Genomic DNA, 14,391 nt, shown 5'->3' on the forward strand with positions numbered 1-14,391 from the left:
CTAAGTACCAAATCTGAGTTGTCATCTCCTGATCCACTACATCCAAGAAGACATGTAAAATTGGAAAAGTCTGCTTCGTTCAAGTTTTATAGGACTCTTAAAATAACACTGAATTTAGACTTTCTCTTGCAGCAGCTGAGGATGTACACCTTAAGAAAATTAATTTAGGAAGAGCATCTGGATGAGGATTAGATTATTAGTGCCCTAGAGACCAGTGTAAGATCTGCTGAAAATTGTTCTGCTGTGAGGGTTCAAGTGTGGAGGAGAGACCTGCCAGAAGAGCAAAGGTAGACTTGAGATCAGGAGAAAATACTTGATACTTATCAGAGTATTTTAGAAAAGTAAAAATAACATCAATTTGAATTCAGCATATTAGCTGATGAAAGTGAAATGTTTGGTCCCAAGTCTAGTCCAAGTCTTAATTCCTTAGTTACCCACTACTTAGTATACATTCATAGCAATAAGAATCAGAAAATCAAGTAAGAATCCAGTTCATTCAACAAATGAATTGAGCATCTCAATGTTCCTAGATGTCAACAAAAGCTTCCTTATACTTTTTGTATAATTTCTCTAACCTTGTTTTCGTCTTGAATCAACCAAAATCAAAGCAACAAGGAGACACACCAAAACTAACTTCAAGAGTACCTTCATGATACTGGATTCAAATCAATGACTTCTCAGGAAACAGAAAATGAGAGGAGGCTGGATTGCCTCACAGGACTTGATAGCTCACAATGAACTCGGGTGTTGCATATGCCCACCTCTCAGGCCTGATCATAAACTCAGCCCAATTTCCTAAAATCTAATCCTTTACCAATCACATAGGTTCTAACACTGAAAGTAAAGTAAGACCTTAAAATTAGTTATGCCCAGATAGCTGTTTCTTCTTTTAGGTCTATGGTAGTGACAGAGCAGGAATTATTTTCAATTCTCACTGCATGTTTTTGTTTTTGTTTTGCTTTAGGGTATCAGTCATCGTAGGGGTGATTTGAGCAGCTCCAGGAGACTCTGACTTACTGATGTGCCTGAACTTTCACTCACAACCCTTTGCATTCAGCATTTCATCAATCCACCTTATTCCCTCTACTTGTATGCTTGATCCTATCTTCACTTTCTCCTGCAAACCACTCCATTTCTATTCATCCATTTATAGCCAAACTTCTAGGAAAAGCAACATTTCTGGGTTTCTTTCCTCTCATCCTCTCCTAAGCATGATCCAACAGACTTTCACCTACACCACTCCACCAAAACCACAAAAGCGCCCTCCGTATTGTGAGACTAATGGTCAATTCTTAGTTCTCATCCTACTTAACCTTTCACGAACAATAGATATGGTCCATGGCCCCCCACTACTTAGTTTCCAGGAACTCACTCTATCCTGGTTTTACTTCTAGTCAGTCTATCCTACTGACTTTTCTTTGGCTCATTTGCAGGTTCTTCCTCCTCTCACCTACCTAACATTGAAAATACCAACATTGGTCAAGCCTTAGACCAATTCTCTTTGTTTTCCTCACTTAATTGCTTTTAATTCATTCAGTCTTATTGGCTTTAAGTATTATTTTTGCTGAGAAGTCCAAATTTTCAATATTCAGCCTGGACCTTTCTCTATGATCTCCAGACCCATATACTCAACCACTTACTTGCTATATCCTCTTGGAAATCTAATGGGCATCTCAAACTTTACATGTTCAAAACAGAGTTCCTAAACCAGCATCTTCTACTTTCTAGTAGCTCAGGCTAAAAATCGTAGTCTTTCCTCATACCCCATATACAACTGTCCATAAATCTTTCTCACTGCACATTCAAAATATATCCAAAATCTGAACACTTCCTACCAATTCTACTACTACATCTAACCAGGGTTTCTCGACCTCTGCACTATAGACATTTGGGGCCAGATCACTTTTTGTTGTGGGGTTGTCTTGTACACTCTAGAATACTTAACAGCATTCCTTGCCTTTATCTCCTAGTCCCAGTGGTTTTCACAAACAAAACTGTCTCCAGACATATCCTGTGGAAGATAAAACCGCCCCTGTATAAGAGCCATTGGCTTAATACGTAATTACCTCCCACCTGGATAAATGACCTAAATAGTCTCCCTCTTTCAGCCCTTGCTCCCTCTTAAGTCTATTTTCCACATGGCAGCTAGAACAATCCTGTTAAAAATACAAGTTCAATCATGTTGCTCCTCTATTTGAAACTTTACAATGGCTTCACATCCTGTTTCAAATAAAAGCCAAGGTTGTCACATCACCTTTGGGAAATCATTATCATCTACCACTTCACTCCCATTGTCTTTTTTTACCTTCTTTCTTACCCCTCTCCCCTCTGAATATATGGGCCATCTTGATCCATGAACACCTAGGCCATGCTGTTTCCCTCAGAGACTTTATATCAGCTGTTTCCATACTCTGAAATAACCCTCCCTTAGTGACCTGCAAAGCTCACTTCCTTACTTCATTTCTTTACTCAGTCATTACTTTATCCTTACCTGTAAACATATGCAAAACCCCAACCTCTACCTGAGTACCAACAACCTCTTCTTTTTTTTTTTAAACTTAGCATTTACCCCTTCCAAGGTGTCAGGTTGCAAGAAAGACACAATTTATACACAGGCATTGGATGGGACAATGCTTTACTCACATAAAGACACAGAGCAAGATCGGTTTCAATAGTAGGCATCATCCCTCATGGCCAATGGGTCATTCCCCTTAGCAGTCAACAAAGGGATAATAGTCTGCACGTACCCCTCTCGTACTGCAGGAGAAGGACTCCATTCCCTCCCTGCAGGGAACAGATACAGAATGGGGTCGGCCAGGTGCCATATGACACAAAATTAAGCACTGTCATGGTTAAGGTTGTGTGTCAACTTGGCTGGGCCATGATTCTCAGTGGTTTGGCAGTCGTATGACACTGTTACCTCCATGATGGGATCTGCTGTGAGTAGCCAGTCAGTTGAAAGGGAGTTTCCTTGGGCGTGTGGCCTGCATTGAATGTAAGTAGACATTCTGGCAAGTCTCATGGGCTTTTTGCTCACGCTGGATCCTGCAGCTGGCTCCTGTGCATCTGACCTCAGTTCTTGGGACTTGAGATAGCAACTACCTGCGGTCTTACCTGCCAATCCTAGAATTCATTGATCTTCACAGCCTGTAAGCAAGAGCCCTGCTCTCTGACCTGCCTTTCTTGGTTTCACCAGCCCCTGTGGCTACGTGAATCAGGAGAAGCCTCTATCCTGACCCACGGACTTGAGATGTTTCAGCCTCTATAACCACATGAGCCATTTCTTTGATATAAATCACTCTCTCTCTCTTTCTCTCTCTCTGTATATATGTATTTATATACTTTACTGGTTTTGCTTCTCTAGGGAAGCCAGCCTAAGACAAGCAGTAAGCAGATTGTGTACCCAGAATAGGGAAGGAGTTTCCCTGATATGGAAGAAGAAGAAACTGGGACAGAGGGAAGTTTGGTTCCTAGCCTCCATTATCAGGGAATGTTCCAGGCCCAAAGCTTCTGATTAGGCAGTCCAAGTAGGGGTCAGAAGGCCACCACTTTCCCAACACTATAGAACTTACTTTTGTTTTATTTATACTGTCTCCTCCAACTAAAATGTAAACTCCATGAAGGCATGTTTGTGGAATGAATGAATGTATATGCATTATTACCAGATACAACTATGACTAAGCCTTAGCTGAAGGGCATGAATCACCCACAGAGCAGAAGAGAGTTAGGAAATTTGCCCTTAAACACCTCTTTATAGGAAGCATTGAAACTTAAAATGACACACAAGTCAGTCCTTCAATAATTTGAGATAATCACATATTAGAACACGTTTTATTCATACATAAGACTTCACAAAGTGAAAAGCAGGGGAAGCCCCTTTTTAAAAAGGAAATATAGTAAAACCTGCAAAAGCTGGAACCTGTGTAAGATATAAACCTGTCAGAGAACGAAAACATTCACTGGGTGTTTATGAGGAAAACTTGCAAGACCCAGAAAAACAAGGCAGTCCCGTCAAGTTCCAGCTCTCACAGGTTTCACTGTATAAGAAGGCAAGGTGCCATTTTATTTAAAATTTTAAATTATTTTTAAATGCAAGAGAGGTGGGGTATCATTAGGTCTTTGCCGGTTTCTTAAGTTTCTACCAAACACCACACCAAGTCCTCAGTCCTGAGCAGCCACCGCATCAGAGATTCCAAGTTGCCTCTGAACATGGGAGTGGAAAGCCCAACCTCTTCTCTCACAGAAAAGGTACATCACTTGATAAATAAGGAAATGTAACATTTATATTCTCCTTGAAATGAAAGAGAGTCAAAAATAGGTCTCAATGGAAATGTAACATTCATATTCTCCCTGAAATGAAAGAGAATCAAAAATAGGTCTCAACGTAAACATTACTTAGTCATTTCTCTCTAAGACCCTGTTTTTCATAAGCAAAGCAGTATATGTGGATGTTGGGAGAATAGGCTGGAGGTGAGAAGGGGAGAATAATTTGAGAAATAAAAGAAATGTTCTGTCCTGGAGACCATATTCTTAGGTGTGCAATGACTGAAGTGCAATGCATGTATAAGCGAAATGATACTTTTGCCTCTTTAAGCTATGAAGCTCATCAGGACTATCCTAGTTACTCTCTCTAAAACATAGCTCTATCCCTTCATTAGAAGCCCTGGTGGCACAATGGTTAAGAGTTTGACTGCTAACCAAAAGGTCAGCAGTTCGAATCCACCAGCCACTCTTTGGAAACCCTGTGAGGGAGTTCTGCTCTGTCCTATAGGGTCGCTATGTGTCAGAATCAACTCAACGGCATAGGGTTTATCTCTTCATTTATACCCAAAGATTAACATACATTATGATTTTTCATACTATTCCTTCATATGTGACTCAAGAATTAAGAACCAGACTGTCTTATAAGCATTTGGTACTTCCTGGAAGAAGCTGTAACTAAGCTTTACAACACTTCCAACTTTACTTCACCAGCATAGCTAAGCCACCACACTTTATAGGCTCCGGATTGATGCTCATTGTTTCTTAGGATTCAAAACTTTATTGATATTAAATTTGATGGTGTTTCTCCTTAGCATTGATCATGGAATTTCATAGGATACCTAAGAGGGACAGCTCCTATTTAAATGGGATTCCTACCAGTTAATGACAGATTAATGAGACCACCATGACCAACAATACGATCAACAAAGACGAATGCATGAATTTGTCATGTGTATTTAGGCACAATGCACCTTATTACAAATACATGATGCTTCGTTGTCAAATTGTATTGGTTCTTATCAATGACATGCCTGGCACAATCTTAAAATGCCAGTTCTGAGTATCCTTACCATGGGCAAACCGCAGAAGTGACTACCATGTCTCCTCCTTGGCCTGTGCTTTCAGCTTGTATTTTCACTTGTATATCCCATCCATTATCACTGTCGGTGTCACTATCTCTTATTTCAACATCATTGAAAAAAGGATTATGACTAAAATGATTTAAAAAAAGAGAGAGAGAGAGAAAGAGACAGAAAATACAGAAATATCACATGGGGCTTAAGATCTATTCAGACTCCAACGTTCACAAACTGAACTTGAGGCCAAATCCCTTTACTGGCAGATGTATTGGTATTTGCACCAATATCTGTGGTGCTAAGGAGCACGACTTAACACTTTATAGATCCTCCAAACTTTCAGATTCTTCACTTCCTGATTCCACTATCTGCCAAGAAATGATCTTGGGCAAATAACTTTTCTGTGCCTGAAGTTCCTCATCTGTAAATTGGCATAATAACATGTACCTCATTGAGCTGTCATGAGGAACAAATACCTTCATACAAATAAAGTTCTTGAACAGTACAGGGAATATAGTAAGTGAGTAATATGTTAGCTGCCATGATCGTCATCATCCTCCCACCATCTGTGGGAAGAGCACTATGGGGTGTATCTTTTCTGTAACCACTGGGAAAAAGGATTCTCAGTTTGAGATTTTAACCAAAAAAAAAAAAAAACCTAATGGAAAAATTTCCCAAACAAAGTCCTACTAAGTATATTATAATTTTACTAAGACTTGATGAAAGTTGTTATTGATCTAAACCTCTTAGACTTTCTCAAAAGGATCAACTAATAGGGCACAAAAAGAGACAGTCTCTTAACCTGTGGGTTCTGTTCTAGTGTATTTTCTCTTACCACAGCTTGACTCCCTGCTGAGTTAAATGTTCCACTGAGCCTTATCCCTTATATATTTCTTTCAGAAATCTTGAATGTGGACTCTAGCTTAAAACTAAAATAATCTGATTTAGCTGGCAAAGATCTATCAGGTTTTTGGTGACCCTGACATTTGTATCGAAAAATGAATCATCATCCCATTTTTCAGTATTCCAAGTCCCTGGGTGGTGCAAATGGTTAAGAGCTCAACTACTAGCCAAAAGGCTGGCAGTACTAACCCAACCAGAGGTACCTCAGAAGACGGGCCTAGCGATCTGCTTTTGAAGATCACAGCCTTGAAAACTCTGTAGAGCACAGTTCTGCTCTGACACACATGGAGTCGCCATGAGTTGGAACGAACTTTACGGCAACTACAAAAACAGTATTCTTATATTCTAGAGGACAACTGTAATAACTTTTGAAGAATACAGGGCCAGGGATCAAAAGATTTATGTTTTCATTAGGGTTTGATGTCCACCCCCTACACCTGGTTGTGCAATTTAACCTTTCAGATTTGGATTTCTTATCTAGAAGGTAGAGATGACGCTGGGAGGTGGAACAGGAGTCTAGCATACTGTACTCACTGGTGAACAACACATGATAAGGGCATTTCAGCTTGGTTGTTGGAGATTTTTGAGATGTACTTGATTTTAGTTTTAAGCAGAAGAGTCTCTTGGAGAATCTGAGGGAACAAAAAACAGCTTTTAAACAAATGTTTGTCTCAAGTGTCTCAGGAAGTTTAAAGGCGCTTAAATAGGAATTTATAGATCCTTCAAGCTCTCTAAAAATGATCACACTCTAACGAATATAAGGAGCATCCATCTGTGGGAAGCAGGGCCATTTTCTAACTGGACAGGTGGATTAAAACCTGACATGATGCTTGTACATAAAAGGCAACCAATATGTGTTAGTTGTAAGAAGAAAGATCTTTGTGATCATATTCAAGGGAGTGTCTGTTTACACCTCTTTTTGAGAAATAAATTTGTAGAGGAAGCAATGCATAGTGTAAACAGTGCGAGTCTTGAGATCATATAAACCTGTGTTGGAACCTGGGCGCTGTCTCTACTCACCATGTATCCTTGGGAATTTTGTTTAAACAACTAAACCCGCTTCCTCATTTCCAATTAAAAAAAATTTTTTTAAACCATAACAATAATCATGGTGGTAAGGAAGAAATACTGATGAATTTGTCAGCATATGTGGTTGTTAGGTGCTGTCAAGTCAGTTCTGACTCATAATGATCCTATGTACAACAGAACAAAACACTGCCCAGCCCACTGTTGCAGCCGCTGTGTCAATCCATCTTGTCAAGGGTCTTCCTCTTTTTCGCTGACCCTCTACTTTACCAAGTATGACATCTTTCTCCAGGAATTGGTCCTTCCTGATCACATGACCAAAGTACATGAGATAAAATCTCTTCATCCTCACTTCTAAGAAGCACTCTAGCTGTTAGTCAGCATATAGTAAATGCTTAATAGGAGATTAGCTGTTTTCAGAGGGGAAGGAGTTAAGATAAGGCAATTAATAGTAAAAAATTTTCCTAAGGATGTTTAGCACATGGTTCTCAATAGAGGCCCTAGTCCTTTATTCCACAGCAGGATAAGATGAATCAAAGGTACTCATATGGATGATACAATTTTAAACATGTCTCTATTTTCTTCAGATATTATCATGTTCCTTTTTAGATCACTGGGGAAATATAAGCATAGATAAAATGGAATTCACCCATTATAACCACTCACAGACTGCATCAGTTAATACACGGATATCTCCCCTGCTTTTTTCCCTCCAGTGTATATTGACGTTGATGATGCTCCCCTAATACTTGCTGTGATGGACCCTATGATGTACTGCCCACCTCCTCCTTCAGAAATGGGCTTGCTGCCCCAGCTGGTGGGATTGGTCAGCAGACAGCCTTCAGCTCTCAGCCCTTGGAGATTGTCTCAGCTGTAGAGAGCTGCCTTGCCCAAGGTCACACCCCTTTCCTGGGGTGGCCCACTTCCAATGGGCTGATCTGCATGGAAATGTAAGGCTCCCTGCAGGGTCAGCCAAAGCTGTCTTTGAACTTGCAACATAGTTCAACATCTCCCTTTACCCACTGTCCTTTCTCTTTCCTTTCACCAAGTATTGCTCCCAAAGACACTTCTTAATAAACACCTTACACGCAAAAGACCAAGGAGCCCTGGTGGTGCAAACGGTTAAGCATTTGGCTGCTAACCAAAAGGTTCGTGGTTTGCTTCACAGGAGAAGGACTACTGTCTGTCACATGGGGCGACTATGAGTCGGACTCAACGGCACCTAACAACAACATGCAAAGTCCATCTCCAAGTCAGTTTTCCATGGAATCCAATCTGTGACATTCATCTAGATCTAACAAAGTTCTATTACTTCTCTTAACATTTTATATGTAATACCCGTTGCCTCCAAGTTGATTCTGGCTCATAGCGACCCTACAGGACAGAGCAGAACTGCCCCATAGGGTTTCCAAGGAACGGCTTGTGGATTCAAACTGCCAACCTTTTGGTTAGCAGCCTGAGCTCTTAATCACTGTGCCTCCAGGGCTCCCTTTATTTGGAATAGTGAATAAAATAATAAGTTACGTTATAGCAAAATATCAATGACTGCTAAATTTTTTTTTTAATCAAACCAAAACCCCAATTATACTTTTAGCAGTGGTATGCATAACTGACCTATGAGTGTGCCCAATAAGGCATATGAAAATCCGGTTAAGTGGGGCTTGGGGTGGTAGAGTGTTAAAACGTTTACTTTGAAAAGCCTTCTTATGTTGGACTAGTGTTACTCCCTTCTGGTCACAGTTGGCCAAATTTCATGAATTATAATGTATAAGAAGTCTGTGAGACAGTTTGATAAATTAATGATGTGTGGTAAAACTTTTCTCCTTTCAAGCCTGTCAGCTCTCCAACCTGCTCCATCTCTGGTTGATCTTTGTATCTACAAAGTACACATTAGAAATTATGCCCTGTTACTGCTCAACAAGAGAAAAAGTATTCAGCATCTCCTTTCTTAACATTTTCTGTCCTGAATATGACTGGCAGAAAAATCAGTATAGCCATACTACAAATAGAAACTTAGTGACTTCTGGTTTGTGGGCCCATTGAAGGAACCATAAGACAGACACGCAGGTTTTAACTAAAATAAGTCATTCCTCTTACTTTAGTTATGATGCCACAGTCATAAGAATGGTAGAAAAACTCATAGAAAACATCTGGTTCAAAACGGGTTACAGCACAGTAATCTCCTAAAAATGCTTCATCAGGTGCCATATAAATATTGTGAAATATCGTGGGTTTAATCTTGGCATAGAACCAAAAGTAGCTGCATTGTACTTGCACAGCTAAGAGAGAGAAAAAAGAAATTTTCATTAGTGTTGCTATTACACACATCAGCTCAGAGAATTTCAGCATAGCCAGTTAGCACAATGAAGAGCTCATCCCTCTACTAAAGTAAAATATGTCTGCAAAAGATGGTCTCCATATTATTGCCTTGCTCCCTGAAAATACCCATAAATATACCCATCCTTCAAAGAGCTACTGTAGCAAATCCATATATGAAAAAAATAAAACACAAAATAATATCTTATGATCCAACTCTCCGAAGTCTTCTTTTTACATATAGATTCACTGAAGTGGCATCAGAAGAGTATAGCTATGTTATGGCATTTATACTGAGAACTATAGAGCATGTTCTATCTCTCCCATTGACCGGAAGCTCTTCTAAGCAAGACTTTGTTTCCATTTATGTAGCCACAGTTTCGTGATAATATAAAAGTAGGCACTGAGGGTTGATGAGGCAATAAAGACTTGTCTAGAAATCTAAAACCTATCAAAACACTATAACTAAGTATTCACAGAAATTAAGTGACTATAGTGCTTTATCCTTCCCCATCGAACTTGGAATATCTGGACAGTAAGGTTTTTATCTGAGAAAAGGAACAATTTTCTGACCTAATCTGCTATCTAGGCTAGATTCCAGGAGAAGACAGTTAGAACAACCCAGAAATCATGGGATTAAGTAGGACATGAGGGAAAAGGGGGTGAAGTGGTCATTTATCTAGACCTCACTAAAGGTCAATCTTCTCAGTTATTCTTGGGATACTGGGCAGAGCCCTAAGACCTCAGGAGTTACTCAAAAAAATTAGCCAAATGGAAACTATATACCCTCTTACCCTCCCCCACACCTCTGCAAAAAAAGAAAAGGAAGCCAAAGAGTCAAAATTCAGGTCTGGGGAATATACAAACAGAATTTAGCAATATATAAAAAGAATTATATACCATGACCAAATGAGGTTTACTCCAGGGATTTAAGGTTGGTACAATATTAACAAATCTGGCAAAAGAGGAAAAATCACATAATATAAATTGATGCCGAAAAAAACATTTAATAAAATTCATGATAAAAACTCCCAGAAAACTAAGAATAGAGGGAAACTTCTTTAACTTGAGGAAGCGTATCTACAAAAACAAAACAAACACTACAGCTTACATCAGCTTACATAATACCAGTGGTAAAAGACTGAATGCTTTCCCCCTAAAACTGGAAACAAGGTAAGAGGATGGGATGTCTGCTCTCACCTCTGCTATACTGGAAGTTCTAGCTAGCACAATAAGGTAGTATGAAAATGAAATAAAAGACATACAGATTGGGAAGAAATGAATCTGTTCATATTTGTTGATGAAATGATTATCTACATAGAAAATCCCAAGGAATCTATAACTAAAGTCCTAGACTTTTTAGCCTAAGAACTAAAAAATAAATTCAGCAAGATTGCAGGGTATATGATCAATATTCAAAAGACAACTGTATTTCCATATAATAGCAATGAACACTTTTAGACACCAAAATTCAAAATATAATACCATTTGCAATCACTGAAAAAGAACTTTGGTGTAAATCTAACTTGTATGTGCAGAGCTCGTATGCTGAAAACTACAAAACGCTTACAAAAAAATCTAAAAGATGTAAATAAGTGGAGAGACATACTATGTTCGTGGATTGGAATACTCAACATAAAGATGCCAACTCTCTCCGAAATGATAGATTTAATGCAATTCCTATCAAAATCCAGAAAGATTTTTCTGTAGCTATAGACAAGATTATTCTAAAATTTACATGGAAAAGCAAAGGAACTAGGATAGCTAAGACACTTCTGGAAAAGAAGAATAAGGTGGGAGGAATCAGTCCACTCAATTTCAAGACTTATTATATAGCTACAGTATCAAGACAGTGATATTGGTGGACAGACAAACACATGGATCAATGGAACAGAATACAGAACTCAGAAATAGATTTAAACAAGTACGCCAAGTGATTTTTGACAAAGTTTCAATAGTAGTGGAGGAAGAATAGTCTTTTCAAAAAATTGTGTTGGAGCAATCAGATATCCATAGGCAAAAAAAATAAACTGCCGTAAACCTCACACTTTATAAAAAATTAACTCAAAATGGATCATAGACTTACAGACAAAATGTTTTAGAAAAAAAAAAATAGGAGAAAATCTTCAGGGTATGGGGCTAGGCAGTTTTTAGACTCAATACTAGAAGCACAATGCATAAAATAAAAAATTGGTAAATTGGATTTTATCAAAACTTAAAACTTACACTCTGTGAAAGACCCTGCCAAGAAAATGAAAAGATATGCTGTATACTGGGAGAAAATATCTGCAAATGACATAGCTGACAAAGGACTAGTATCTAGAATATAGGGTGCAATATTGTACTATATAGTTTTGCAAAATGTTATCATTGGGTGAAACTGAGTACACTTGCGCTCTCTGTATTATTTCTTACAATACATGCAAGATGGATTGACACAGTGGCTGCAACAATGGGCTCAAGCATAACAATGATTGTGCGGATGCTGCAGGACTGGGCGGTGTTTTGTTCTGTTGTACAGAGGGCTGCTATAAGTCAGAACCGACTTGACCGCACCTAACACATGTAAATTTTAAAATTTTTAATTAGCATAAATTTTTTTTTAAAACATGAGTTATTATGTCACACTCAGACTGGCAAAAAGACATTCCTGAACACCAAATGTTGGCAAAATTGAGAAGAGCTTTCTTACTTCCTGGAGGAATATACTCTGGTACATCCATGCTAGAGAAGAAGTGAGCAAAACCTCACCAGTTTTCAGATCTGTACACCCTATGGCCTCAGGATTCCGTGCCTAGGTATGCAAAAAATGCTCAAGTACAAACATTACTTGTAACAGCTAAACAGTACAAAATTCTAAATGTCTATCAATAACAGAATATACACAATTTGTGATATAGCCATTCAATGAAATACCATGTAGTAGTTAAAATAACCAACACTACACATACAAATCTCTAAACAATGCAGACAACAACCAAAAAAAAAAAAGTGTAGAACAAAACAGAAACAAAAGTTTAAAAATGTCTGAAAAAATACTTATGGATATGTAAATTTGTGGTAAAATTATAAAACACTCAGGGATGACCACAGGGGCTTCAACTCAACTTAAACTTTTACTTCTAGCAGAAAATAAAATGTAAACAAATGTAGCAAATTATTAAGGATTTAATAAAGGTGGATAGTGGGTAATGGATATATAAATTTCCTATAATGTCTGTTTTAAATATTTCCAACATAAGTAAGAGAAAAGCATAACAAATATACTAAGATCCCTACAAGTGCTCACACAGTAGGTCCAGGTGATCTTGTGGAACAGGTAATTTGACAAGAACACATATAAACTCTTAGCAACTCTGAAGTTTCAGCATCAGAAACTCTGACAGCCAAAGGTTATGTGTAGGGTGACCAACCATCCGGTTTGCTCAGAACAGGAGACTTTCAGTGCTAACACAGGGGAATGTCCCGGCTAAACCGGGACAGTTGGTCACCCTACATTGGTCACCCTACATAAAAGACACAAACTGCTCCCTCTCAAACACAATGGATCTATGAATAGCAAGGTGAAGGACAGTTGAGCCCTAGGTAAGTCTTCCTTCTTGTGTGTTACACCTCACAGGCAGAGTCCTGATGCCCTAACTCCTCCCATGGAAGTTTTCTCTGCTTTCCAGTTCACCCCACAACCGTATATTCAACCCACAGTCATGTATTTGAGCACCAAGCCCACTGGCGTCACTAGGGTTGCTGTCACTCAGTGCTGTAACGCATTGTGTCAACCCCCCTCCAGAGCACATGCAGAGGAAACCCATCACTGAACTCCTCCATGGGGCAGCGGTGGAAGAGGGGGCAAAGGGGTGGGGGGTAAGGGGCGAGGGAATGGGGAGAGGGTGTGAAGGGGGAAGAGGGGTAAGGGAAGAGGGGAGAGATGTGGGGAGCTGAGAGTGAGCAGGGCCTCCCACTGCTCCACACTCGAGCACGTGCCCAGCGCCCCCTCCATAGCCTCCATGGCCTCCATGGCCTCCTCCACCTTCCCCTCCTCCTGGTAACATCCAGGTCCCTGCCAGTCTGAAAACTCTGGGCCTGTACAAAGATGGTGGCAGCTGTGCTGAGCTAGCGCTGGCATTGGGAGTTGAAAGAGGGCGAGGGAGGGCAGGAAGTTGGAGAAAGAAGGAAGCTCTCAAGGTAGGGTGCATTCTCTGGTCTCAGGGCTAGTATTCAAGAGGAGAAACATAACATCCCAAGACCAAGCATCTAAAAGAGACCACCCCCTGCCCCAAGGATCCTTAGTTGTTACTAGGATTCAACCAGATCAAAACTATGAAGAATCCAAAAATCACATTAAAAGATCTTTCTTTCAGCAATGTTAAGAAACCCCTGTTCTCTGAGTCATATATTATACCTGACCAGTCCCCAGCACAAGTCCACATCAAGGAAAGGAGAAACAGCCCTCTGAAGCCCAGAAAAGCCTTCATCTGCCCAAACTGGAAGCCAAACACCACTCAGGAAACAGGAGGGTGGAGGAGTAGGCACACTTAAATACCAAAATAGCTGAAGAAGCACTCAGGAGTGAGTAATTAACTACCACTCTGGAAAGCACACACATGCAATAAATTCACTATTAGTTCATTTTCTAAGATGTTAACTTTTTAATTCAAATTTCAAAGGACAAGAGTGAAGGCAAAGTCAAATGCGGTATATGAGTGTTCCCTTGGAACTAGGAATTCTGAGGCCCTGAAATTCACACACAACTTTTAATGATGATTATTTAGAGCCCCCGGGTGGTGCAAACAATTAAGTTCTCAGATGC

General features: G+C 39.5%; 1 protein-coding gene across 1 annotated transcript in view; it reads right to left on the bottom strand.

The window, feature by feature from the left end:
* The window catches only part of OOSP1 (oocyte secreted protein 1), a gene marked incomplete at its 3' end in the record, with an annotated part of 16,874 nt that extends 2,690 nt beyond the window's left edge, over window positions 1-14,184 (bottom strand). The window contains exons 1-4 of the mRNA XM_023743203.1: window positions 13,984-14,184; window positions 9,366-9,547; window positions 6,777-6,874; window positions 5,334-5,474 (exon numbers count right to left, since the gene is read on the bottom strand). Coding sequence (XP_023598971.1) covers window positions 5,334-5,474; window positions 6,777-6,874; window positions 9,366-9,547; window positions 13,984-14,056 — 494 coding nt within the window. The remainder of the gene's footprint in view (window positions 1-5,333; window positions 5,475-6,776; window positions 6,875-9,365; window positions 9,548-13,983) is intronic.
* Between the last annotated feature and the right edge of the window lie 207 nt (window positions 14,185-14,391).

The sequence above is a fragment of the Trichechus manatus genome, unplaced genomic scaffold (assembly GCF_000243295.1).
Source record: "Trichechus manatus latirostris isolate Lorelei unplaced genomic scaffold, TriManLat1.0 scaffold00240, whole genome shotgun sequence".
NCBI classification, from domain to species: Eukaryota; Metazoa; Chordata; class Mammalia; order Sirenia; family Trichechidae; genus Trichechus; species Trichechus manatus.